The sequence below is a fragment of the Melospiza georgiana genome, chromosome 13 (assembly GCF_028018845.1).
Source record: "Melospiza georgiana isolate bMelGeo1 chromosome 13, bMelGeo1.pri, whole genome shotgun sequence".
Lineage (NCBI taxonomy): Eukaryota > Metazoa > Chordata > Aves > Passeriformes > Passerellidae > Melospiza > Melospiza georgiana.
Window position 1 is genome coordinate 18,626,366 of NC_080442.1, and position 25,274 is coordinate 18,651,639.

A 25,274-nucleotide genomic window follows, 5' to 3' on the forward strand; every position below is an offset into this window, starting at 1 on the left:
TCTCTGTCACTGTGATTATTTTTCTCTCCCCACTGGTCCCCCAGGTGTGACTGTGCCTGTGGATGGGAGTTCCTCTGCATGAGCTTAAGGCACCTTTGTAAACACACTAAGTTAGTTAAAACTAATGAAGTTAATAGCTCCATGTAGAGGGAACAACTAGCTCTATTATAAGAAGATTTTTCTTTTGAAAAAGGGAATCATTGAAGTAGCTGAAACCAGTGGATTGAGTATTTTGTATATCATAAATCATATATATCATATCCATACATAATCCATGCAATATTTTTACTTTAGCTTTATCAACAAAGACTTGGTTGCTGGTTCTTGGTTTCCTTTGGTGATTCTGTGTGGTAAGGTGATGTTCTACAAATATTGCATCCCTGTCTTTTGAAAACAGCAGCTACAAAGTGAATATTGATCTCTAGGCCTGGCTGTAAGCTGGTTAATGCTTTTTATGTGGAATAGCTTTTGATATTGCCTGTTGGCTGAGCCCAGGGTGTGGCTCTGGAACACCTGAGCCGTGGCAGAGCAGGGGTCTGGCAGCAGCCCCAGGGCACTGCAGGCAGAGGCTGGGTGGTGTTTCTCTCCTGGGCTCCCTGAGGGACATTCCCAGGCCTAACTCAGATCCAGGAGCTGGGCCTGAGAGCTGCCTGTTCCCCAGGACACAGATTCCTTGCTCCATCTTCTGGAGCACAAGCTCCGTGAGCTACACCCCAGCCCAATCTGCCAGGAGCTGTGGGAACCACTGTGCCAAGTGTTCCCGTGGTGCAGATGGAACTGGAATATTGAGAATGTAAATGTGGAGCAAAGTGAAATGTAAAACCCTGGGCCCTGTGACTCATCTGAGATCCTGTTTTGGACTGCCCTGGAGTCAGTGCCCACAAGGGCTGGTGCCAGCATGAGGGGACCTCAGTCTCAGGGAGGGCTCTTGTCAGCTCTGCTCTCAATCCCTCTCAGCAGAGGGCACGAGCAGGGGCAGCTTCTTTCCTCGGGGCTTTCCTTCAGCCCAGCGTGGGCAGAGCCAGGCAGGGAAATGCAGCACTGTGCCACCAGCAGCTCCCCAGAGCCCCTGTGGCTGCTGGGTCCTGCCTGAGTGTGCCCTGGCCAGCTCTGCTGCCCTGAGCTGAGCCCTCCCTCTCTCCCTGTGCTGCAGAGCCCTGGGCAGCTCTGCATCCATCGTCCATGGCCCAGGAGCGCCGGGAGCCAGGCAGGCAGCTCAGTGGTGCTGGCTCTGTCCCTCCCTGCCAGGCTCCTATCTCACCTCTTCTAGGACACCCTCCTCACACCTGGGCAGGGTTCTGCAGCTCTGGATACCATACCTTTGAAGCTTTTTTCCATTATGTATGTGTTCTGACGTCTATCCATCCCACAAGCACCTGCATAAAAATGATATATAATGGAAAACAAATAAATATTTATGTAAATTGGATTGCTTTGACTACTGAGCAGCATATATTCTTCCCTCTAAATTGTACATCAAGGCCCTCATTTAGGGGGGCTCTTAAGCACATCTCAGCTGTAAGCACACACTCAGCTCCAGTGGGGAGTCTGTGCACGCCTGGAATTATGCATGTGCTTAAGAGTTTCCCTGGAAGGGAGAGCTCTCTGCAGCAGGGTTACCAAGAGCTGCCATCCATCAGGAGATCAGGACAAAAACCATCTGCTGAGACATTCATTACTGGAATGGTGTGAAAGAAACCTAAAACATGCCCTTTCAAATCTGAGTCTGCAGGTTGTGTTGCAGCACTCTGTGACTAATTTTAGGCTTTGTTTTGTTTGTGGAGAGTGTATTGTTTAACTCACAGCTTAGACTCTAAGGTGTGCACCATCTTCTTAAATTACCTACTATCACTTTGCTCGTGAATTTGCACAGTTCAGTGACTGAAGTGACAACAGTCCCTAAGTGACCATTGTGCTCTGACAGTGCAGCACCAGGAGCAGAGCTGGCAGCCAACAATTCTGCCTTGTGCAGCTCCAGAGGAACTCACTGTTCCTCACAAGCTGAGACAGAAGGGGATGGGGACCTTTTCCATTTTTACTCCTGCAAATTACCCTAGATATCAATCAAAAGGAAAATCTAATGTAAGCCTTTGAATCTTTTTAGCTATAGAGTCTGGCATTTCCTATTGACTGGGACCATCAATACAGATTTGGTTACTGAGAAATGTCCTTGTGGCTTATGGGATTCCCAGGCAAGTAACTCAGTTACTCTGGGAAAAGAGCCCCACAGACAGCCTGTCCCAGAGGTCTCCCAGCTGTTTGTCCTTGTGTCTCCTCTGGTCTCTGCAGAAAAGTTGTCACAGACATGGGCAATGCTGTACCAGCCCCTTTTTCATGGCAGCTTAATTTTTTTTGCTAAATAAGGGAAATGACTAGATTAGACAATAAATGTGTTACTGGCACATCAAAGACAAACCAACCCTTTGCTCTGGTTCTCAGTGCCCATCCCTGAGCACAGGAAGGGGCTGGTGGCACCAAGTGGGCTCTTCTGGCCACGAGTGACCCCCAGTCCATGTGAGCACCTTCTGCTTTGTGTTCACCACATCCAGTTCCCAGACTCACCCTGCTGCAGGGGGCAAGGCAGACTGGGAGCTTTGGGCAGCTCTGTCCCAGAGCAGGGCGAGCTCTGTGCTCTTTCCCTGCTGTGTTCTGAGTCAGAGCCAGGAGGATGCAGCCAGTTCATCCCTTGGCCCACAGCCACAGGGCTGGGGCTCCCCAAGGCCAGCCCTGGGGATCACATCCTCCTCCTGCCAGGGCTGAGCAAACCTCCAAGGGCAGCACCTGGGGCTCAGCCCACAGAGCCAGCCTGGGGGAGCACTGGGGAGCTCCCAGCTGGGTCCCCAGGGGAAGGGGCAGGGAACAAAGGGACCCAGGCTGAGCCCTGGGGAGGTGCATTGCCCTTGGGAGGGCCACACAACCCCACAGAGCCCTTCCCAACCAAAAATTCCCATAATTCCTCCTTTAGTTTTCTCTTTTATCTGCTATAATACTGTGGGTTTATGACCCATTTTTTTGTATTCCCTGAGTTCCTTGAGAGATGAAATGAATAAAAGATACATTATTTTTTAAACAGCAGAAGTAGTTAACGGGGAAAAGTCCTAAACCAGCCAGGGATCTGGTACTTCAGGAAAGCCCAGGTTTAAGTTTGAAGCTAAATTATCTGCTGGGGTGAAATCAGAGTCTCAGCTGGAAATAGTTTTCCACACCTTTTGGCTTTGAGAAGAAAGTGAAGTCAGCTGTGAATCAAACTTATAGCCTTTGGTCCTCTGGAATAAATACAGCTTTGAGTCCCTCACGATGTGCTGCAAATCCCCCTTCAGTGTCTGCATCCAGGACTGCTGTTAAAAAAGCATCAGAGATAAACCCAGCCCTGCCTGCAGCTGCTGTGGCCAGTGCTCCAGAGAATGAGACAAGAACCTTTCCTGAGCTCAGGTGAGTGCTTTGGGAGTTTTCACCTGCTTGGGATGGGAGCTGGAAGCTGGGCTCTGCCACTGCCCAGTGCAGACTGGACTGGAGCAAGAGGATTATTCACAGGGCAAACAATTCCAGCTCTGCAATACAAGACAGAGAAAATGCAAGGACAAGCCATTCCCCAAACAAGGACCAGGCCACCTTGGGCAGGCAGTGACACAGGAAGGTGACAAAGCCTCTTCCTGGCACCACAGAGTCCCCAAACTCTGATGTCTCAAGCCCACATCCATGGGAATTACTTGTGCTCCTCCCCAGACTCCACTGAACACAATCAGCTCTCTGAAAACCTGGACTTTGAAGCTCACAAAAAAATGTGCAGCAGTAAAAGTACAGGCTTTGTCCTTGCATTTCCCACTTGGAAAGGACATGAACTTGGCAAAGTCTTGCTAAACAGGTAAAACACCTGCAGTCTGGTGAGATCCACTGCAATTAAAAAATCCTTATCACTGCAGGTTTGAGGAGATGAGTGTTCAAGTTAATTTTGGTGTGGATATTCTTACAATTTCCATTGCCCAGCTCTAGTTCATGTTTAGGACACCTGCAGTTTCTAACAGGGCTGTGGTCATTTCTGGGAGCCTGGTTCTCCTCATCTGCTGGGTCCCATCCCTTGGGCTCACCACAGGAGTCACTGGCTGGGGAACCAGTGGAGACTTTCCATCCATTCCAAATTTCTCTTCCATTTCCCTCTCTCTTCTTGGCTGACTCCCACATCTGCTCTCTGTGACGATCCATGGGGTCACAGCAGAGGAGCTGGGCAGTTGTCCTCTGCTATTTTAAACTTTTTAACTGAATTCAGCCCTGCCCAAGGTTTGGCTGCTCTTCCAACACGAGTTGGAGCGTCTGTATTATGAAACTAAGGCTGATCATGGCATCAGAAGGTGGAACAGGTTTTTAACTGTGGTACTTCCATGCTTGATGATGTTTAAAGTCAAGATTCCCTGTGTGACCTTATTAGACTTTTATTTTATAATTCAAAGTTGAAGATTTAAACTATCTTCTGAAATTTTCATGAGAGGAACCTGCAGTTTTTATTGCACAACAGTAATACCAAGAAGTGAAAACTTTTTATTTGCATGTAAAAACAGCCTTGATCTGAGCAAGGATTCAATGTTGTGAAAGTTAGCATGAGCAGGCATTAATTCTGGTACTGAGAAGAAAGGGAAAAAAAAATGTAATTTTCATCAATTAGTTTGAAAAAAGAAAGAAAAAGTTATCTTGGGTGCAAAATGCTATGGGAAAAATTGAGTGTTTTGCTGGAGGCTCCTTAGCTAAAGTATTTATCACTTCTAGATCGTTCTTGGTGCAGAGGCATTTAGCATTGTTTCTGCTGGTAAAATAAAATACATGAATGCAGAAGAGAGGTGGCACATGGGGAGCTCAAGACAGCACATGTTAAGCACAAAAAAAGCAAATAGTGTGCAAAAAAAGCAGCAAAATAATAAAAGGAAAATTAATGTGGTTTGAGAAGCATTTGGAAACCCTCACACACAGCCACCTCCTTGTCACATACAGATAAGCACAACAGTGGTTCTGCAGCTTATTACACAGAAAACATTGATGGTGTTAAGGATGAAAAGATTTTGCACTGAAGCTTGACAGGTTTGTGATTTTCCTGATGCAGGGAAGAGTTATCTTTGGAGCGAGGCAGGGGCAGGATGTGATGCCTGGTGCTGCCCTGTGTTCATTCCTTTGCCATGTGAGCTGGGAGATAGTTGACCTTAAAAATCCCGTAATACCCCCTAATGCTGCACTTTCCCTCCTCCTGCATATTTTCAGTGAGATGTTACTAATCCCAGGAAAGAAAAGGGCAAAAGCTTTGGGCCACTGACGAGCCAAACTCAGAGTGCTCAGATAGGAAAACAAATAGCATCCAAAGCACTAAATCTGGGCAGGATTTGAGCTAAGAGCTGCTAAAAACCCTGTTAAAAGTCAAGCCAGGAAGAATAAACTCAGAACAGGCAATTACACTTCACTCTTGGCTTGGTTGCACTGGCTGGTGGTTCAGAATTGCCACGGAATGATTTATTGGGAGATAATGGAGCATTGCACACCCCAGCTCCCACAGAGGCTCCACACCTTCATCAAGATGCCAGTATTTAGTGCTAAGCTTTATTAAGCATGAAAGGAAAAAAAAAAGCCAAACTTGAATTTTTAATGTCCTGAGTTAGTCCTTAAAAAAACATTTATAGAGTAGATGATAGTGATTCAACAGAGCAACCTTGGAAGGGAGACTAAAATGAATATTGACTTTGCTTTCCCAGTCTGTGGTTTGTGGTAAAGGAAACAATTTTTAATTCTCCATCTTTCATTACTGGCAATTCTGATTGTGAACTAAAGACAACACCAATATTCCTCATTATTGTTAATGCCTTTATGAAAGGCTGATTTGGCTTTGGAATTGCTCTGACGTGTACTAAAGTGATTAAAGTGTTTAAAAATTACTGACCTAGTTCATTCAGATAGCTGTAGGGTCTCCAGTCTGCAGTTTCTCTGTCAAGGATTTTGTTACTGAGCTGTTCAAAAAGTATGATAATGGGTTAATGCTGGAAGAGACAGACAGTTCCCGCCCCAGACTACAGCCCAAGGATGTCAGGAATAAAAATGGGAGGTGGCTCCTGCCTTGGCCTCACCATCTCAGCCCTTTATCTGTGTGAGCTGGACAGCTGTTCACTAGCATTAGGGAAAATCACAAAGGAAAGTCACTTCACCAAGCCATGAACACAAACATGCTGGAGAACACAGGATTTCCTTTGGAACCACGACTGGGATGCCTGTGGATGTGGGTGACACTCCAAAGTAACCCATGGAGATGGATGGATCACACCCCTAGAGCAGCATGCACAGAGGGGCTCCTGGAGCTGGGGCTGCACTGACAGGACAGGCAGGGGACACGAGTTCTCTCAGTTCAAGGAAAATCACTTTGGCAATGATGGAGCACCAAGGCCCCTGTGCATCTGCCAGCAAAGAGGAGAGTCCAGGGCTGCCCTGCAGGTGCTGCTGCACCTCCAGAGTGTGCAGTGAGAGGAGAGGGGCCTCTGCTCTGGGGTGCACGGCCCCACTGGGCTGGCACAGGGCAGAGGGGGCTCCACAGATGAGTGGTCACCAGCTGAGCCCTGCAGGGCGGTCTGGGAATAGCTGTAGGTGCTAAAACTGCCGAGCTTTCCTCCTCACATTATTCCCTTGAAAGCCACACCTGCTGGGATGCAGCTGGTCCAGAGGAAGTGTCAATTCAAGAGCAAATCCCAGCCTTGTTTCTGAAAAGGTCTGAAGCCATCACTGCCCTCCTGTGTCTGCTCCCAGACTGGGAAGCCTCCTGCTGTGTTTGGAAGCATTCAGCTCTGCTATTTTACTGGATTTACAAGAAAATGCTAAACAAAAAGGAGGTTAAGATTGAAAGAGAGTATTCAAAATTGCCACATTTAATTTTTCCTGATCTACCATTCCTTTCTGCTTAGCTGTCTTAGTAGGTTTTTAGACCTGGAACAAAATCCCCCACTGATGTATTGAAGCCTATTGGGATACTAAATCCCAGCTGGGGCCCAGCACCTACAGCCACATTCCAAGGGCATTTTCACCCCTCCACTGTCCTTTCCAACAGCCCTCAGTGCTGCTGCCACCCCACCCTGGGCTACAACATCCCTGTGTTGTCCCTGTGCCCGCAGTGCTCCCGCTGCCCCCGGCACTGAGGAAGCTCTGCAGGAAATCTGAGAGCCCAGGAGTCATTTCCTGATCATCCAGCAGCTCCCTGTGCTTCCCCAGCTGGGAATGGAACACAGACAACAGAGGCAGGGATGGATGGATGGATGGATGGATGGATGGATGGATGGATGGATGGATGGATGGATGGATGGATGGATGGATGGATGGATGGATGGATGGGGCAGTTGGACAGCCCAGCAGTGGTGTGAAGAGCAGATCCATTTGGAATGTGGTGACTGGGAGGAATTCGACCCTTGGCACCATCAGTTCCCTCAGCAGAGCCCACAGCTTCTTTCTTCTCTTCAAAACTTGCAGCCAGAACACAAATGCTGACTTTTCAACCCAGCTGCACCACTTAGAGCACATTTATTAAAGTCTTGGGGTTTCTATTAAAAGCTATGGCTTTGCAGGATTTATAAATCAGCTCACAAACCTAAAATTTTGGCATGAAGAGCTACGGGCTAGAATTGATTTTTTTTAATGAAATGATTTGGGGACATTTCTAAGTTTTTCTGAATGCAATTTTTCTGAATGTGATTATAGCTGTCTCTTTGTGCTACTATCATTTCTTAGCACTCTATAATTTGTTAACTTTTTTTTTTTTTAAGATAGAAAATACTTCAATTTTTACTGTGAAGCAAAATTGCTTTTCTGGAGGAAGAAATCCTTCATAGTAAATTTATCCATTAAAATTCCAGGCTGGTAATTTTAGCAATTTGGTTAAAACTACCTCATATCTGGCAACGTTTCCTTTAAGATCAAGGAGATACCAGCCTGAGTAAACAAAGTCATTATCTGCCTGTCTGAAACAGCTGGATAGATGACAGTGGCCACTTGATCACCACCAGCCATTTGTCAATGCCCAGGTTTTTAAGTCCATGGTGATTAGGCAAAGAAGTGCTGGCAGGAATTCCATCATACCTTTATCCTCCAGGAGGGCAATCAATAATTTGACATTTATTTCCCTAAATACTGACTTCAGATCTCTCTGGTCCAAGCTTGTGCTGCTCAGTTTTAGATGCCCATCCTGAATGTGCTGCAGCCATTCTGCATTTGCAGTCCTCCTTTTTCTTGGGCAAGTTTTAGTCAGAGATACTTAAACAGTGCTTTCTGTACTGAATGCCTTTTTATTAGCTGGGTGACATCCAGTCAGACCATTTCCAGTGACCTCTGTTTTGCATTTTCTAATTTTATGTGAACTCTTTGGTAGAATTTAGGACTTCCTTTAATAGATGTGAAACTGCTGGCTTTAAAAAATCAGGACATCTAATAGCAATTGGTTTTTATGATGTCTGTAGAAACCAACACCTGGACTTTTGCTGCAATGCTGGAAGGGAATGAGGGTGTAATTATGAGCTTTGCAAAAGCTCAAGGTGAGAATCCTCCATTTTGCAAGCAGCCTCATCCTTTACACAGAGTATTCTTCATGAACTTTGCAGAGCTTGGTAAAAGAGATTTGTTTTTACTTCATGTACTTAGTTCAAAAACTCAGACACAAAGCTGGCATTGAAGCCCTGAGAGGAGTTCTGTGAGTGGTCCTGCCAAACACCCTCTGCACAAAACAGGTCCTCAGCATCTGAAATCTGCTCTGTGGTTCAGCAATGAGAGCTCTGATGTGAAGACACAGATATGGAGGTACGTAATCTCCATTTATCTGCTTTGGAAATTTGTGGTAATTCTGTGGCAAAAGGTCACCTGAGTTCATGTCTGATACTCCTTGGTAACTCGCAGCATCATTACTAGCTGGTGCTGCACATGTCATGAGAAAAAAGGCCAAACCTACTTGTAGGAGCTCATAAGCAAAGGTCAAGGTTTGGCTTCAGTTAAAGTCACAGTAAAACATCTTTTGGCTCCAGTGGTTCCAGCATTTCCCCCAGGCTGACTTGCCAAGCTCTCTCCCATGGGAAGAGCAATCACTTGTGGCAAAGTGCTGGGAGTTAAAAGCCTGCACTGAGATGCTGGAGCCTCCTCCTGAACCTCAGAGCTGCAGATCCATTCTCAGGGTCCTTGCACAGAGATGAGGCTCAGCCCTGAAAGCTCCTGCTGGCACCTGGCACAGGCGTGGGGACAGGACTGCAAGGGCTTGGATCCCCCAGTCCGTGTGTCCAGCTGCCTTTCACTGCAAACACCCAGGCACACACTCCCTCAGAGAGCTGATCAAGCTCCATTTTAACAGTAATCAGATTTCTTTGTCCCATTAGTCTTCCTGGGAAGCTATTCCAAAATCTCACTGATCTGATGGTAGAAATCTAATTTCCAGCTTCGACGCATTCATGGCCAGTTCATCCTCATTTGTTCTCGAGCCAGCTCTGTCATCTCACTTAAATAGCTCTCCTCCCTCCTCGTGTTTACCTTGCTGTATTTATAGATGGCAATCATGCTCCCCCTCAGCGTTCATTTTGCCAGATAAAAGCAGCCAAGCCTTTTTCAGTCTCTTCTGATAGGCTCCCCCTTATCCTCCCACTTGTTTTCCTCCTGCCCGTGTTCCAGTCTGTGCTCCACTGGCACACCCCCAGCCCCAAACACACTGGGGAGGGTTTGATGCCTCCACTGGTGCTTGTCTCTCAGCAGCCCCAATGGTTCACCTTCAGGACCTGAGCAGTGGCCAAAAGTGTGTCTGGCAGAGGGGCATGAGGAGGTGAGATCCTTCCCCCTGCTGAAACCTGGCCCTGCTCCCATCCTGTGCAGACACACCCATGTCACAAACTGTCCCCAGTGCAGGGCTGGGCCCTTCAGCTCCTGCTAAAGCCTCTCCCACCTCCTTCCCCCCAGAGGTGCCACCCTGGGAGCTGCAGCAGGGTCAGCACACAGAGCTGGCAGCCCCAGGCAGGGATCCTGGGGATGGGAGAGGAGAACAGGAGGGAAACAGGAATGATATGTGTAGAGTTGGGGGAGAAAAGAGAATACGAATAGGGACATGGGAAATAAAAAAGCTAATAGAGTGCAGAGATCACCAAGAAAAGAGGGGAGAAAAGGCAAGACACAGAAAGAAAGAGCAGGGAAGCACAGGAGAGAAACCTCTCCCCAAACTGGAGCAGGGCTCCCAGCTGTCCTGCCTTTGTGAGAGGAATGGCTCCAGCCCAGCACGCCCAGGCCTGATCTCCTTGGAGCACAGGGAGGAAACACATCCCGGGTCTGGCTCAGCACTTCAGACATTCCTCTGCCATTGTTTCTTCATTCTGCATCTGTGCTGGCTCCTTTGTGACCCCAGCTGGCACTCTAAAGAAATGAATCCTCCAAGTACAACTTGTGCACATTTCTCTGCAGAAAGTGAGAATGGCACCAGGCACACTGATTTGGAAATGAACTCGTTAAGGCAGCCATTAGGGCTTTATATGCTCCTTTGTCTTACTTGGCTGCAGAGCTGCAGACAGACAAAGTGTATTTTTGGCCATCCTCAGCTATTCAGCACGGCAAAGCATTCTCATTAATAAGTGAGATGGTGGGAGATCTAAAGGAAATATCAGCCCATATATTTTGATAAATACCCTGAAAATACCAGTTCTATTGGTCTTTCAGTGATTATCAGGACAACCTGAGTGACTACAATGGCCAGAGATGCAGCAGGGGGAGCAGCTTCCAGGCAAGTCCCAAAGCACCACGTGGGGATTAAACCTTTCCAGCAGCTTAATTTTTGAAGTAGTTCTGTGAGAAGATGGCACTGCAGGCTGGGAATCCAGGATAGGTGCTGGCTTTGACCTTTTCTGAATTGATTTAAATTTCTGCAAAAGGATTAGTGGTCCAGATGGACACTCATCCTAAATATGACATTATGAGCATTTGCACTTTCAATTTGGGGAGCAAAAATTCATGATGCAAGGGGACCATCTACATCAAAAAACATATTTACACATCTGTCTAAACATTTCTCTGAGAAATCTCTGGAGCCAGCCTTTTTATTACATTTTAATGAGATTTTCTTTTACCAACTAAGAAATTACTTACAGGAGCACATGTAGAGATATTTTTGCCTGTCCTGTACAATACTGTCTTTTTTGCATTAATCTTGTTCATATGGCATTCTAGTGAATAGTTACATTTGGATTAAGGTGACACAGCCTGAAATGCCATCATTTTTAAAGCTGACAACCTTGATGAAATCAACTGCATTTCCTCTTTCCCTGTGCTCCCTCTGCTTTGCCCCACCTGGGCTTATTAAGGCTCCAAAGGAGGAGCTGTTTTACCATTTGCCACATCTAAATTTACTGCTAAAGTGCTGAATTGAGTCACAGTGTTGTTCATGAATGGTCTGAGGGAATCAATTGCAACAAATGATAAGGGAAGAGCTCCTGGATGTTCCAGTGAGAGGGCTGGAACAGCTCTGCTGGAGAGCCAGGAGTGACAGCAGAGCTCCCAGAATGTCCCTGCATGAGTCCTCAAAAGCACCCCAGGTACCTTTGTGCATCTTTCTGCTTGTCTGTGTCAGCAGGGAATTTGTGTGTCTGATGTGGGAAACAATGAAACAGCAAAGAGAGATTACTGATTAATGCTTCATTGATTTACTGGTGTTGTGTTAATGGATAATTATATTTATTGAGTTATTTATCTCTTCTGAGAAGCAAGCATACCTCAGAGTTGCTAAGACACCAAGCCTTGCTGACCCAGACAGGCTTGAGACTCCAGTTCCCATTCCCAGAGACTGGGAAGATACAGGGAGGGGAAATCCAACCTTTCAGTGTCTGGGATATCAGGAATGCTACCCTGGAGTTTGAAGTAGTGCTGGCAGACAACAGGGCCCAAGAGGCATTGCTTTGCTTGATTTCCTTGAACTGATAAGAACATTGCTGCAGTGGGGTGGGGTAATATCTACCTTACAGGAGCTGTTTCCATCCAGATTACTGGGAAAGAAGCGTGAAGTCACCCCACATGAGAGAGTGTGGTAGCTTGGATTGGAAAAACAATGAACACTGCTGCTACCCTGGGATATATCTGGGAAGAAAACAAGTCAGCACAAAATACTTTGGAAGCCACAACAGTTCTTAAGAAACTGAAAACATGGTAGAGACAATCTAGTTTAGAAATCTTTGTTGGAGTACTGGGTGTTCTAAAACATCTGCAGATGCAATCTATCCTGCATTATGGTGTGAAGCTCTTGACTATTAGCATTAAATATAAGTGAAAAAACCAAAATACTTAAATAATACAGTGTTATCTTCTTGAAGGTGTTAATAAAGTCCTTCCTGACAGTCCAGCTGCTTTGCAGGTGAGGGGAGGGAGGCAAAACTCAGGAAATGCATGGGCTGCACCACAGCTGCCTCCTTGGTTTAACCTATGGAAAAGCCCCTGGGCAGTCTTGTACTTGAAACAAATGAAAGCTTTTTGTTACAAAAACCAGGAGTAATGTTAGAAATCAAGGTGCTATAACTGTACCAAGGAGTCCAAAACGTTTTCTATTGTGTGCAAAGGATTTTCAGAAACCAAAGCTGGAGCCCTGAAAGGCAAACCTGGGCAGTTACATTGTATGCTCAGAGACATTTTATCTATTTCCTCAATTTAAGTTATAAACACATTTACCGAGCAGAATAATTTACCAAGAAAGGCATCATATTTATAGTGGCAGTTCTAATGAAAACATCAATCCCAGTCTGGTTCCAGCTGCATAACAAATAGATACATATTTCAAAGTACCATCAGGAGAAGAGGTGGAAAATTCCAACTGGAGCAGCATCATTTAAACAACGAGGCCCTGTAAGGAGCAAATGAAGGGGCTTTGCTAAGGCATGGGCTCAAACTGCAGGCAGAGAGGTTGGTTGTGGGGAACACGTTCATGTCAAAGGGAAATGAAGTGCTGGGCTGGCTGCTTGAGCCCATCTCCACCTTTACTGGAGGCTGGCAGCCATGGGTGAGGAGGACAGGGATTGGGGTCCCCAGCACCATCACCTCCTCCCCTTGCCCTCTGCATTCGCCTCACTCTGAACATGCACTTTGCTTTGCTGACATCTTGTGGAGATCTAGATTGAGCCTAATTTACTGCAGAATATCCTGTTTCCAAGAAGTGGCTTTATCTGCAGGGTGTCTCTTACATAAGGGCCGTGGCTCAGGGCTCAGGGGAAGCTGCTCCTGCATGTGCAGCTCTGAGCAAGCACTGCTTTTCTGCTGAAACATGCAATGAGATTTTCGAGGTCAGATCTGTTTTGTGGTAAGTGCCGAGCCTTTGAGTCCCAGCTGTTTGCCAGAGTTGCTGCTGACAAATGATCTCAGATCAGGATGTGATTCCAGAGCTGAAGCCTTTGCATTGAACATCTGTCAGCCAGGCTGCCAGGGCTCTGCCATCTCCCCCAGCTACAGCTCTGTGACATTCACAATCAAACCAACAGCAAACACATCTCTCTTGGGGTCTGCCAGTGGGAACTGGGGCTGGAACCCACCCCTCATGTCAGTGTGTGCCCCCACCCCAAGACAGCCTTGAGCCTGCTCGGGGCTCTTGGCTCAAGGGCCCGTCCTCGCTCCCCACAGCCCATGGTCCCAGTTAAACAGGACATTGGATCTGTCTTTGTGCTCTGAAAGTGTTGGTGGGGTCACCTCTGCCCTCTCCCTTCCCTTCCCCACTGGCTGTGGGCCAGGACCAGCTGGAAGGAGCAGCAGGACCCTGTGGCTCTGCAGTGGGATTTGAGGTCCCCACTGATGTCACCGGGAGCCACCTGGGACAAGGTGAGTTCTCATCCAGCTCAGCTGGCTGGGGCTTGTTCTCTGCACCCAAAATGAGCTGAAATAAAACTCTACCAGAGCGCTCTACTACTCAGCACAGTGTTGAATTAATGATTCTGAGCTTGTACATATCCCCCAAAATCCTTTCCCCCCCCCCCCCCTGCACACAGCACCCTGAACTCAGAATTACTCCTGCTCCACAGTTCCCTCTGGTCGATACTTAAGTGGCCACCCAGGCTGATTTACCTTGATAGCACAGTCCATTTTCTACACATTTATTCATGAAGCTCTTGTAACTGCTGGCTGGAAATACATCAAATTCAAATCTAATGCTATCCCTGTTTAAAAAAAAAACAACAAAAAAACCCCCAACCAACAAAAAATCTCTCTCTTCCCAAAGGTGAGAATTTTATCCTGGTCTGAACAGCAAGGAAAGACTTAAATGCCTAAAGGAAAAGGAATTGGACTGAGCTCCTGCTCTGAGCCTGGGCTCTGGGGTGCCACAGAGAGCATCAGTCCCCATCCTGCAGGACAGCACTGTGGAAATTGGGCACCAGCCCAGCCACAAAAAAGGGAATTAGTGAGCACTCTGCAGTACATACAAACCCAGACTTCTCAACTGCTAAATGGAGCTGCTTCCTTCTCTTTGTGTGGGTCTTCTCTGCCCACACAGTGTCAGGGAGACGGCTGAAGGCTCCAAACAGGAGGGTTCACTCTGCCACCTCCCACCACCCATCATCTGCAGATCATTTCTGGAAGTGTCTTGTCTAGGCTTCAGGATCCATGATGCTTTATTTGTGGTAGGCTTTGCTTAGCTCTTGGCTCTCAGCAGAGGATTCACCCATACCAGAAAGTTTGCTAAGACCTTGACAAGACCTCAAACATCAGTTCAGCCCATGGCCAATCCTTGTGAAAGTCCCACTGAGGAATCTCTGCTGCTCTCCAGCACTGCCACACAGTTTTCCCTCCTGGCCCCATCTCCTTGAACTAAACAACCTGCACTTCAAAATCTTTTTTGGATGTAGTGCACTCTCAGGCTGGGGAGCACCATTTTGATTTCAGGCTTATTTTGGAAAGTTTGCTCTTGGATCCATGTGCTGTGGATAAGCCCTCCCAGAACAGGTGGTTTTCTGCTCCTCTGGCTGCTGGGCAGAGTGTGTGTTCTGCTGCCACATCCTTCATCCACAAACGCAAAAGAGTCCAAGGGCTGCCCAGGGGGTTCCTCTTCCTCATAATCTCTCTCACACATATGCATGGATTATCAGCCTCACAGGAGCTGAGGACCTAAAGACCAAAAACATCCTCCAGAAATAAATGTGCTGGAGGAAATTGCTGCCTGCAGGAGCTGGGGATCTGTGTATGTGACTCTATTCAGAAACAGCACCACCATCACCCAAGTAAGAGTAAACAGGCAAAAGAACAACTGGTGATTCAGGAGAGCCATAATGTTACAAACCACAGAGGGCTGGATGCTGCAGCCATCCAGGTGGAATTCTTGCCAAAGTACCAGGGTTTACATGGGATTATATTCATTGGGCAAGCACATCTCCATGGTATTCTGCCCTTAATCCACAAGCAAACCTGCAGGTGAAGCTTGGAATCCCTGTTCCCTCTGTGCAATATTGCTGCTGATGCCTTGGGAAGGCTGGACAAGGCTAAAGAATAAAGCAGGGATTTATTGATAGCATCTCCTCCATGGATCCACCTTGGGCAGCACCAGAGCCCAGCCAGGGCTGCACCCAAGATGAACCAAAATGGCCCCAAAATGCACGGCCGGGCACGGGCTCTGTCCCTGGGATCAGTTCTGCTCCATTTGCACCTTGCAGTTCATTGTCCCATCCCAGCTTGAGCCCAGGCAGTCCCACCCTGCTTGTTTTTCTCTCTCCAGCCCACGGGGTTTGTGCTCCTGGGCTGAGATTTGGGTCATTTGTGCTTGGTGCCCAGCTGGAGCAGGAATTGCTTTGTGTCCCTGCTCTGTGCACAGAGCTCCCCATCCCCTGCTGTCCTTCAGCATCCTCTGTAACACACCTGCCCTCAGACACACACGTGTTGTCTTGCCAGCCACATTTTCCTTTTCTGTGAGCTTGTCTCATGTCCACCTCTCCCCTTTCTGCTGAGGGAGGTGCCATCAGCACCTTTTCCTGCCTCTCTGCTACATGGAAGAGAAGCAGCATTGGTAAGGCCAAACTTGGGGCAGTTACTGGAAGTCTCAGCAGGGGAATGTACTGGAGGACAGTCAGGATTTGGCAGGCAGTTTTCAGAAGCTCTTGTCTAGAATTTTTAAATGCCCTTCTAAAAAGGGCAAAATCCAAAACTTGAAACAATGCTGGTACCTGCAGGCAATTTATAATGAGCTGAAGATGGAGCAGTGTGTTTCTATCTTCTTAGTCTTCCTCTGCAAGCTCAGATGGCAGAGTTTTCCAAGGGGAAGAAGGAAGAAAACTGTCCTTGTGACCTCTAGAAAGAGATGCCTGACCCCACTCTGCTGCAGCTTCCTGAGTGATCCAATTGCTACTGCTAGAGGGACTGCACAAAGAAAGTAAGAGGAAAGAAAAGGCCCAGTCTCTGCACCCCCATCACTGACTGAGGGGAACAGGAAAGAACCATCATCCAATTCCTTTCTAGAGAAGTCCATGAAACCCCCCTGACCTGGTGCTGAGTTTGTGAGGACCTGGTATTCAGGGTTTTTACAAACTGACCTGACACAAAGCAGCAATGCCACAAGGGCAAGAGCTAAACTCCCAGCCCAAGGAGATCCCAGGTTCAGTGCAGATGAGGGGTGTGATCCCTCAGCTATTTAGGATGGGCAGCTTAAGCAAGAGCCAGCAAAGCTAAAATTCAAAAATAAGAAGGAACGAAAGGAGCTCCACGATAATCTCTCCCCCCATTTGTAGCTATCAGAAGAAGGAATGCTCTACTGAGTGGTCTAGAGATGAAACTAGTCAATGGTGCTCGGCAGAGAGCCATGATGTGGACACACCATGGCACGAGGACTGAAGTCACTGTGCCATGGGAAGCTCCAGGATTGAGTTCCAGCTATTACAGGCATCACTATCATTGCTTAATGGGAGAGGTTCTTTCCAGGCACATCCTTGGCAGGGAAGTCCATAAAAAGCTTCCAGCTGTGCCACCCTGAGACCGCAGAGAAGCCAAGAGGCCTCGTACATTTAGAGTGGAAAGCAGAAAGGAAAAGGCACTGCAGGCCTGGGGAAGCAGAGCTGCTGGGCCAACCTCTGCCTGCCCCAGGGGCTTGTGTTTACTGGAGCTGGAGTTTCAGCCATTTAAAAGGATGAGAAGAAGTCAGAGGGCAGTAAACCCTGAGAAGATCCCCACTGAGACAATGGAGAAACCAGAAGGAAGTAAAGCCATCTCCTGCCTGGCATTGTCCCTAATATTGGCCAGAGAGGAATGAGTAAGAATGACAGCATTGAAAAGGAGATCACATCCTCCAAAATGCAGACAATCTGTCAAGAAAAGCTGTTCTCCACAGCAGGAGCAGAGGACAGAAAGAAGGAAGAATGCTTTGATCCTGAAGAGCCTTCCTCTTCCTCTCTCCTGCTTTCCTCAGCTCCTGGGAAGACAATTCCCACCAGCTGCCTACATGACAAGGACTGGTCTGCACACAGCAGAGAGTGACAACAAACAGACACCTCAAACCACAAACTGCAGCACAGACAAAACCAAAACCTTATGACTGACCCAGCCAATCCCATTTTTCAAACCAAAAAAGGCTTCCCAAGGTTTCACAAAGGGAAACATCTCTGCACTGCAACAGGAATGCACATGACTCAAAATTCCATGCAGCATATTTCCTGCCTAGGTATATCCCATATAAACTTCCACACATAAAACAGCTTAAATCAGTTTGATATTTGCTTTCCTGTCCCATTTATGTGTTTAAAGATCACGGCATTCTGAGGAAGAAGGGAAGTGTCATTATTTTTGAGGCTCAATAACACATGTTACACATCACAGAAACTTGTATTTCCCCAACAGACAGGAATATGAGTCTGGATTTGATTAACATAAAAAGACCCTTACCAGAAAGTGAGTAATCTGTATTAGTCATCCTCATGGCTGGAGTGTAAGATACACTTGGCATGTCATGGCCCTTCTCCTTCTGTTTCCGTCGATACCACACAAAGAGTGCCAGCAAGACCATAATAATTAGAAGGAGAATAATAATTCCAATGATTGCTCCCACTGAGTGCCTCTCTGATCCAAGAGCTGGGCTAATTTTAGTATAGGGGTTTAATTCTTCCATCATAAGAGCCGCTGTTAAAAGTAATTCATAACACACTGTAAATTGAATCGTGCATTTCATTTTTGAAACACTGTATTTTTTTAAGCACATCATTGGAGAGGGGGAAAGAGAGAGGGACAGAGGGATTTTACAGAGAGAATTCCACTGTACCTTGATCACATCGGATTCCTTTGAAGCCGGGACTGCAGTAGCAAGTGCCTGTGACGTGGTCACACGTTGCATTGTTCATGCACTCACACAGTTGTTTGCAACCATAACCAAATGTTCCTGGAGAGCACTCTGGGGAGCCAAAGAAAAACATTGCAAGGAATTCTTCTGGTTTTGGGAATGGGCACAACATTTGCCATGGGAAATCTGGTAGAGAAGTCTCCCTGGTTTTAGGATCTCTAGGATAACACCTTAATGTGAAATTATTATTAATCTAAAGCAGAAGCTAAATGCATTCTATGTGCAGTTTGCTCCTTATTAAACTGTAACTTTCTGGAAAATTCATAGAATGAAATCAATGATAGGTACAAAGGCTTTAGAAGACTTGATGTATATTACAAATATTCAGAGTTTAACAGAGCTTGAGCTCAGAAGCTCCAGACAATAGAGCTCAGCATTCTTCACCTTAACTTAACCTTAAAAACTTACCTGTTTTATTTTTTCGAGGGGAGTTGCAAAGAAAAGTTTTAAAGAACATTTATATGAACCCTACAGCCTTTACCAAACAAACCCCACGTGCTTTCCTACCCATCCCTACAAATGCCAGGATGGGCACTGGTAGGGATGAGTAGGAAACAGAATAGGAAAGGATAGAATAGGAATAGAACATTGCAGGTGGAATTTCAGAACTGAGCATCTGAATGGTTTGATTTGCTCTGCTTCAGTGTCAGGGTTCCTAATCCAGAAGGAATTTCTATCCTGTCTTTGTGTTTCTATCAAAGACTGAGTGTCCAGCTGAGAAATTTATTCATACAATTACCATGATGGGCTATTACAATAAATCTGTAGGCAGCTTACTGTACTTCTGGAAGCACTGTTCAAGAATAAATTAAAAGAAACAATGTCTGTCGCTTACTTCCATGGAGAAGCTGCATTACTGAGAACATGCTCCCTTGCTATGATCCTATGGAATATATTGTTCAATATGTGACTCCTTGTGTGTCACTGCAAATGTTTTTCATTGCATGACAACACCTCCCCAGTGTCAGCCTCAAAGTAGCTTCTGGTAGCCAAAATTTAATATTAAGTACAGAACCATAGCCAGTATCTGTTTATTGATTTGCAGTGTGCATTAGAATTGTATATTTAATCTGTTGGTACTCAAACAAAGAAAAAATAAAATTATTACAATTAATGCTCATTCTTTTATTAGCCTGCAGCCTACTTAAAATGAATAAGGCCTAAATTTTGGGACTGCACCACAGAAATGATGCCTGCAATTAAGCATTTCATCTGCAATGCAGTGTGACTGCCCATTCAGCAGGATTTGGAGAAGGAAGGAGCCTTAATGAAGAGATTCTTTTAGATTAAACAGTAGAAAAACAAGTAAATAAATACATTCGTAGTTTGGATAGAAAAGAAAGCCTCAGGCTTTATACAGGGGTGAAATCATAAAGCAGCTCCTTGTGTAAAATCTGCTATTGTGCAGTTCTTTGTGGGATTCTTTAGTTTCCTATTTTGATTGTGGCTGCAGCGAAGAGCATCCCCAAATTCCACTAAGCTGGCCACTTACAGAGTTACAGTGGTGCCATGTACAATCCCCCAAGAGCACACAAATTTGGCCCTGAGATATTCACTTTGCTGAATGCAAGTGTGTGCAAAAACACATTTATGAATTAAGTTACATGCACAAATACTTCCATAAAGTTCCACGTAGCAAGCTACAGTTAAAAAGCTTTCCCTTGCAAATCTGGCAAGAATGTTACTGAATTACCTTCCTCCCAAAAAAAGTGAGGGAATCTTGTGGAATGAATGCCTTGGGAAGATGAGGTGGATTTCATCTGTGTTTAGAATCCCAGTAAGTGGGTGAGAATTTCCTTGTGAATTACTGCACTGGACAAACACACACACAGAGCACATCCTCTTCCCAGGACCCTCATTCTGTGTTCTTCTAAGAAGCCATTTGGCACAGCCTGCTAAATGTTCCAGTGGGGCATGGACAACAATTCCAGGAAGACATTCCAGATCCCTTGCAAGGGAATTGAGGCTCATTGGGGATCACTCACTGCTCAAGCTAAGCACAGACCCTTCCCAAAATGGCAAGCAACCTTGTTTCCCTTGATCTGCTTTCACTGTAAAGATGAATTTTTGGTCCATATCTACATCATAACTTCTGTGGGAAAGCCCCATATCCCCAATATTCTTTGGAAGGCAGAGAGCAGAAAGGACTTGTTCCTTTTAACCCTTCTGTCTTTATGCACTGGGAAACCTGGGGCTGCTGCTCCCAGCAGCTTTAACAAGGCCTGAGGCAGCTTTAGGGCTGGGTGTGTATTAATCAGGTACAAGTTGTTGGGAAGGCCCTGAGTGCAGTGATTTACTTTCTCTCACCAAACTTTAGCCTGGGAATGAAAGGCCCAATTTGCAGGGATTCACTGAATTTCTTTATGCTCAGACTGTCCAGTTTTCCAGGGGTGCCCTCTCCTCCCTATGGATTACATAAGGTGCCTGAGGTCACTGTCCTGCTGACATCAACACCTCATTTAAGAGCCAGTTTGTGCAAGGACTGTGAAGCACCCCCCTCTCTGCAGAAGGAGGGCACCGAGGTGGCTGCACTCACTCTGCTCACACTGCTTGCCCGTGAAGCCCGTCCTGCACGTGCACTGCCCGGTGATGTGGTCACAGTCAGCCCCGTTCTGGCACTGGCACACATTGGCACAGTTCTTCCCATAAAAAGCAGCTGGGCAACCTTTCAGCAAGAGAACAAGGAAAGAGTAAGAAATAAGCTGAAAGTCAAGCTCAGATGTGTTATCAGCACAAAGTATGTGGGCGTATAAATCAATGGATTTCCAGCCTCTGTATATTTAATGACATTTATTTGATGGTCTAAATGCAGAGATACTGTGACAGACAATTTTCTTGAAGTAATGTTTCTCATCTTTACAGAATTGCCTCTGAAGTGTTTCAGAAGAATGAAAACTTGACCCATCTATACAAACTACATTTTCAAGAAGTGAAAGAAGATGCTAAACAGAAACTCTCTGCAAGACCAGGGATCAATCAATTATTTGCAAGTGAAAGAACCTTCTTAAAAGGCTCACCAGAATTGGATCTCCTCTTTCATACCGGTAATTTGGCACTAGGGTGAGAAATCTCTACCATTTTCCTAAATCAGACCATAAATACTGGGGCATTAACAAGCAGGGACACTGACTGTGCAAATTCTAACAATGAATCAATAATCTAAATTATTTTCCCCTCCTTTACCGAGCGCCAAAGGCATAAAAAACCTTGGAAAGCTTCAGGACTGTTTTCTTAGGGGTGATGTGAGGTTATCAGGAGTAAGGAGCATGTGGTTTTCCAGGGAAAACTGCAATACTGGGAAGAGACACGAGGTAGCAGCACATACTTTGACAGATCCCCTGTCTCTGAAAGGCTTACGCTGAGTGCAGTAGAGCCCCGTCCAGCCATGAGTGCATCTACATTCTCCATCGTAGGGGCTGCACAGTGCTCCATTGTGGCAGTTGCATGAATGAAAGCAATCAGGGCCCCAAAACCCAGCGGGACAAGCTATGAAAATAAAAAACACTTGTCAGCCGACAAAAAAGAAAGCAATGATACTGTGTTAGTGCTGTGGAGGAGCAACAATAAAGGGAGAACCCGAGAGACATCAGCAAAGCAGAACCACACACTGACAGTGACCAGTGCTCCCTGCACAGTGACCAGTCCTTCCTGGACAGTGACCAGTGCTCCCTGCACAGTGACCAGTCCTCCCTGGACAGGGGCTGGTCCTTCCAAGCCACCATTGCTCTCCAAACCCTGGTGCCACCCTGTAACCTCTCCCTGGCACAGGGATTTCTGGCAGCAGCTTTATGAAGAGGATTCTGCCCCTCTGCCCTGTTCAGGTGAGACCCCATCTGCAGAGCTGCCTCCAGCCCTGGGGAACAACAGTAGAAGGATTTGGAGCTGCTGGAGCAAGTGCAGAGGAGGTCACAGAGATGCTGCAAAGGCTGGAGCCCCTCTGCTCTGGAGCCAGGCCTGGAGAGATGGGAATGTTCAGTTTGGAGAAGAGAAGGCTTTGGGGAGACCTTAAAGCCCCTTCCAGGGCCTAAAGGGGGTCCAGGAGAGCTGGAGAGGACCTGGGACAAGGGATGGGGGGACAGGACACAGGGGACAGGGATAGATGGGATATTTGGGTGGAATTGTTCCCTGGCAGGGTGGGCAGGCCCTGGCACAGGGTGCCCAGAGAAGCTGGGGCTGCCCCATCCCTGAAGTGTCCAAGGCCAGGCTGGACAGGGCTTGGAGCACCCTGGGATAGGGGAAGGTGTCCCTGCCCATGGCAGGGGTGGAATGGGATGGGCTTTAAGGTCCCTTCCAACCCAAAGCATTCCAGGATTCTGTGACTCCATGATGCCCTGTGTGGGGCAGGAGGCAGGATCAGGTCTTTGCTGTGACCAGTGACCCTCAACACGACCCCACTCTGCGCTGTGGCACTCTCCATGCCTCACTGGCATCATCTGTGAGGACAATTTAGGCAGAGTTGCAGGATATAGAGGTAATTTAATTTTCTTTTTGACATGCTGGAATTCTTGCATAATAGAGCCCAGCTATTCAGGTTTACTTTGCTATGCAATCAACCACTAAAATTACCACATTCATTTGAAGCACAGAGTGCTACTCCAATCATGAAAAAAATGTAAAGAAAACTTCTTCCAGTATGAATTCACATCCACAAATTCAGATTGCTATTGTTGTTGGGGGGCTAATATTAAATTAAAATCTCTGGGTCTATTTTATATTTCAACAAGTACAATATTAATACATTAAAAAAAGTTATTGTAAGCCTCCCTCCAAAAATGAATGCAGTAAGTTACTGTTATTAGTGCCAGACTAAAAGATCCGAAATTATGATAGGCCTTCAATATAACAACTATATTTTTGCTTTAAAAAGCACTTTCCATGCTTCCTGCTAAAGCCATGAATTAATAAGGCACAGTTCCCAGGAAACCTGAAAGTACAGACACCAGGCCTATTTCCATGGATGCCAATGGCTCCATGGATGATAAATGGAAGTTTCTGGCATTTGACAGACACCTCTAAAACCAGAATGAATGGCCAAAAAACTCTGCCATGACGTAAATCACACAAAAGGTCACTGGACTCACACAATGTAAAGCTGAGCAGGATTTGGCCTGAAGTGTTTGTGCAATAAGCAACCAGAAATACTTTTCCAATGCTCTTCTAAGGCAGAGCTGCAGGGGCTGTTAGTGAATCCAGAACTGGCTCTGGAGTTGGAGCTAAAATTATCTCCTGAGCAGCTCCAAGCCCAGGTCATTCCAGGTTAAGGGGAGCACAGGGCCAGAAACAGCCTGGGAGGGGAGCCCAGGTGCCCAGGGAGCCTGGGGTGGGACAGTGTCACCTTGGGAGAGGTTCCCTTTGTGTGCAAGGGGAACTGAGCAAGGAGCCACATCCCCCTCTGCTCATCCAGAACCCAGAGTGCCCACAGGCAGGTGCTGCCTGCTGAACTGCTCCTGCTGGCCTGGCCTGTCTTGCTCTGGAAGGAAAAGCACCTTTTTTCAAGGTTAACAGACACTTAACAGACATTTCCCAATTAGATGGCTAAATATAATGAGGAATATGTGCAGCTTTCTGTCTTTTTTCCCTTTTTTCCCCCTGCTGTTTTTGAGTGACAGCAATATTCTGCCTGTGGAAGACACACAATAAAAGCAAAATTACAGCCATCTGTTTTTATCCGATTCCTGCTTTATCACTTGGAGTTTAATATATTTTACTCTGGAATGCTGTCTAATATGCTAGTTGTATCCTGAATATGAAGTAACATTTCTGAATGATCGGATATTGCCTCCCTCTGTGATCTAGCTTCAATTAAGGGATGCTCTCAGGAAATGACACTTTGGGATCAGCAAATGCCAATCTTCTACCTGGGCAATTTTCAGAAAGAAATCCTTCATCCCTACAAGGCCATATTGACTTTTACAATTAAATTACATTTAATAGAAATATTTCAGCTACCTAATTTCTCAATTCTAGGGATTTGGTACATGAAAACATTTACTGGTTAATAATGTCTAAATGTAATAGCTGAAAGAAAATTATTACAAAAAATAAATAAAAAGGAATCCAGCTAGAAATTAAAAGGGAGCATGGAGCTTTCTTTTCTGATAAGAGATTGACCTCCCTTTCCTGGAATAAAAGCCAGTCAGGGCTTCTGCAATGCAGAAACTAATTCAATCAAAACTAACTTAGATTAATTAATAGAAATCTGCTTTAAAGAGAGTAAGGCAGTGGCTGTGATACAACAGGGATTTCCCCAGAATGCAGCTTTCAGAAAGCCCCAGCAAGCCCAAAGTGGGTGTTTGGAGCAGAGGAGGAGCATGGCCCTTACTCTGGGAGCAGTCGGTGCCGATCCAGCCCGGGAAGCACTGGCAGGAGCCGTCGATGGGGTTGCAGGTCCCGTTCTCGGTGCACTGGCACACCTCAGCACAGTCCTTCCCAAACTTCCCACTGGGACACACTGCAAACACAAGGCACTTGGCTGCAGCCTCTTCAAAGGGAATGGCAGGAAATCACAGGACTCAACAGTCAGCAATTAGAGATAAAATTAATTAAAAACGCTTTTCTTTGGTGAAGCAAAATTCCTCTGGAAAGCAGGAAAAGTACTCAAGCCCATTTTGCTTGCATCCCAGGAGTGAAAACAATAGGAAAAAGTCGTATCAAAATCCATTTTTCTGCTGGAAAATGAAGCTAATATAGTCAGAAGATTGCAATAATTGAAGGGCAGTACGGAAGGATTACAAGAGGAGAGACAAAACAGAGAAGAGGGACCATCACAAGAGGAAGAGAACAAGAAAACCTTAGGAGAATTCAGTGAGTAGCAGCCACAAGTGAGTGGCTGGGACTGATCTGGTTACCAAGGATTTTATCTATATTTATATTTATGTATGTTATATATCTGTTTGACTGAGAGCTGTTTAACAAATGTACTGCATCCCAACAAAATCAGCACCTCTCCCTGTGTGTCCACCTA

The 25,274-nt window shown here is 46.2% G+C and overlaps 1 protein-coding gene across 7 annotated transcripts in view; it reads right to left on the bottom strand.

Moving 5' to 3' along the window:
• The window catches only part of MEGF11 (multiple EGF like domains 11), a 250,413-nt gene that overhangs the window by 7,253 nt on the left and 217,886 nt on the right, over positions 1 to 25,274 (bottom strand). For 5 of the 7 annotated variants that reach the window (XM_058033851.1, XM_058033853.1, XM_058033849.1 and 2 more), the window contains 6 exons: positions 24,633 to 24,761; positions 21,668 to 21,796; positions 20,847 to 20,975; positions 18,233 to 18,361; positions 17,860 to 18,093; positions 1,320 to 1,376 (listed from right to left, as the gene is read on the bottom strand). In XM_058033851.1, coding sequence (XP_057889834.1) covers positions 1,320 to 1,376; positions 17,860 to 18,093; positions 18,233 to 18,361; positions 20,847 to 20,975; positions 21,668 to 21,796; positions 24,633 to 24,761 — 807 coding nt within the window. Of the gene's footprint in view, positions 1 to 1,319; positions 1,377 to 5,917; positions 5,985 to 11,980; positions 12,100 to 17,859; positions 18,094 to 18,232; positions 18,362 to 20,846; positions 20,976 to 21,667; positions 21,797 to 24,632; positions 24,762 to 25,274 lie in introns of all 7 variants that reach the window. The other 2 variants (XM_058033855.1, XM_058033852.1) reach the window with 2 other exon arrangements.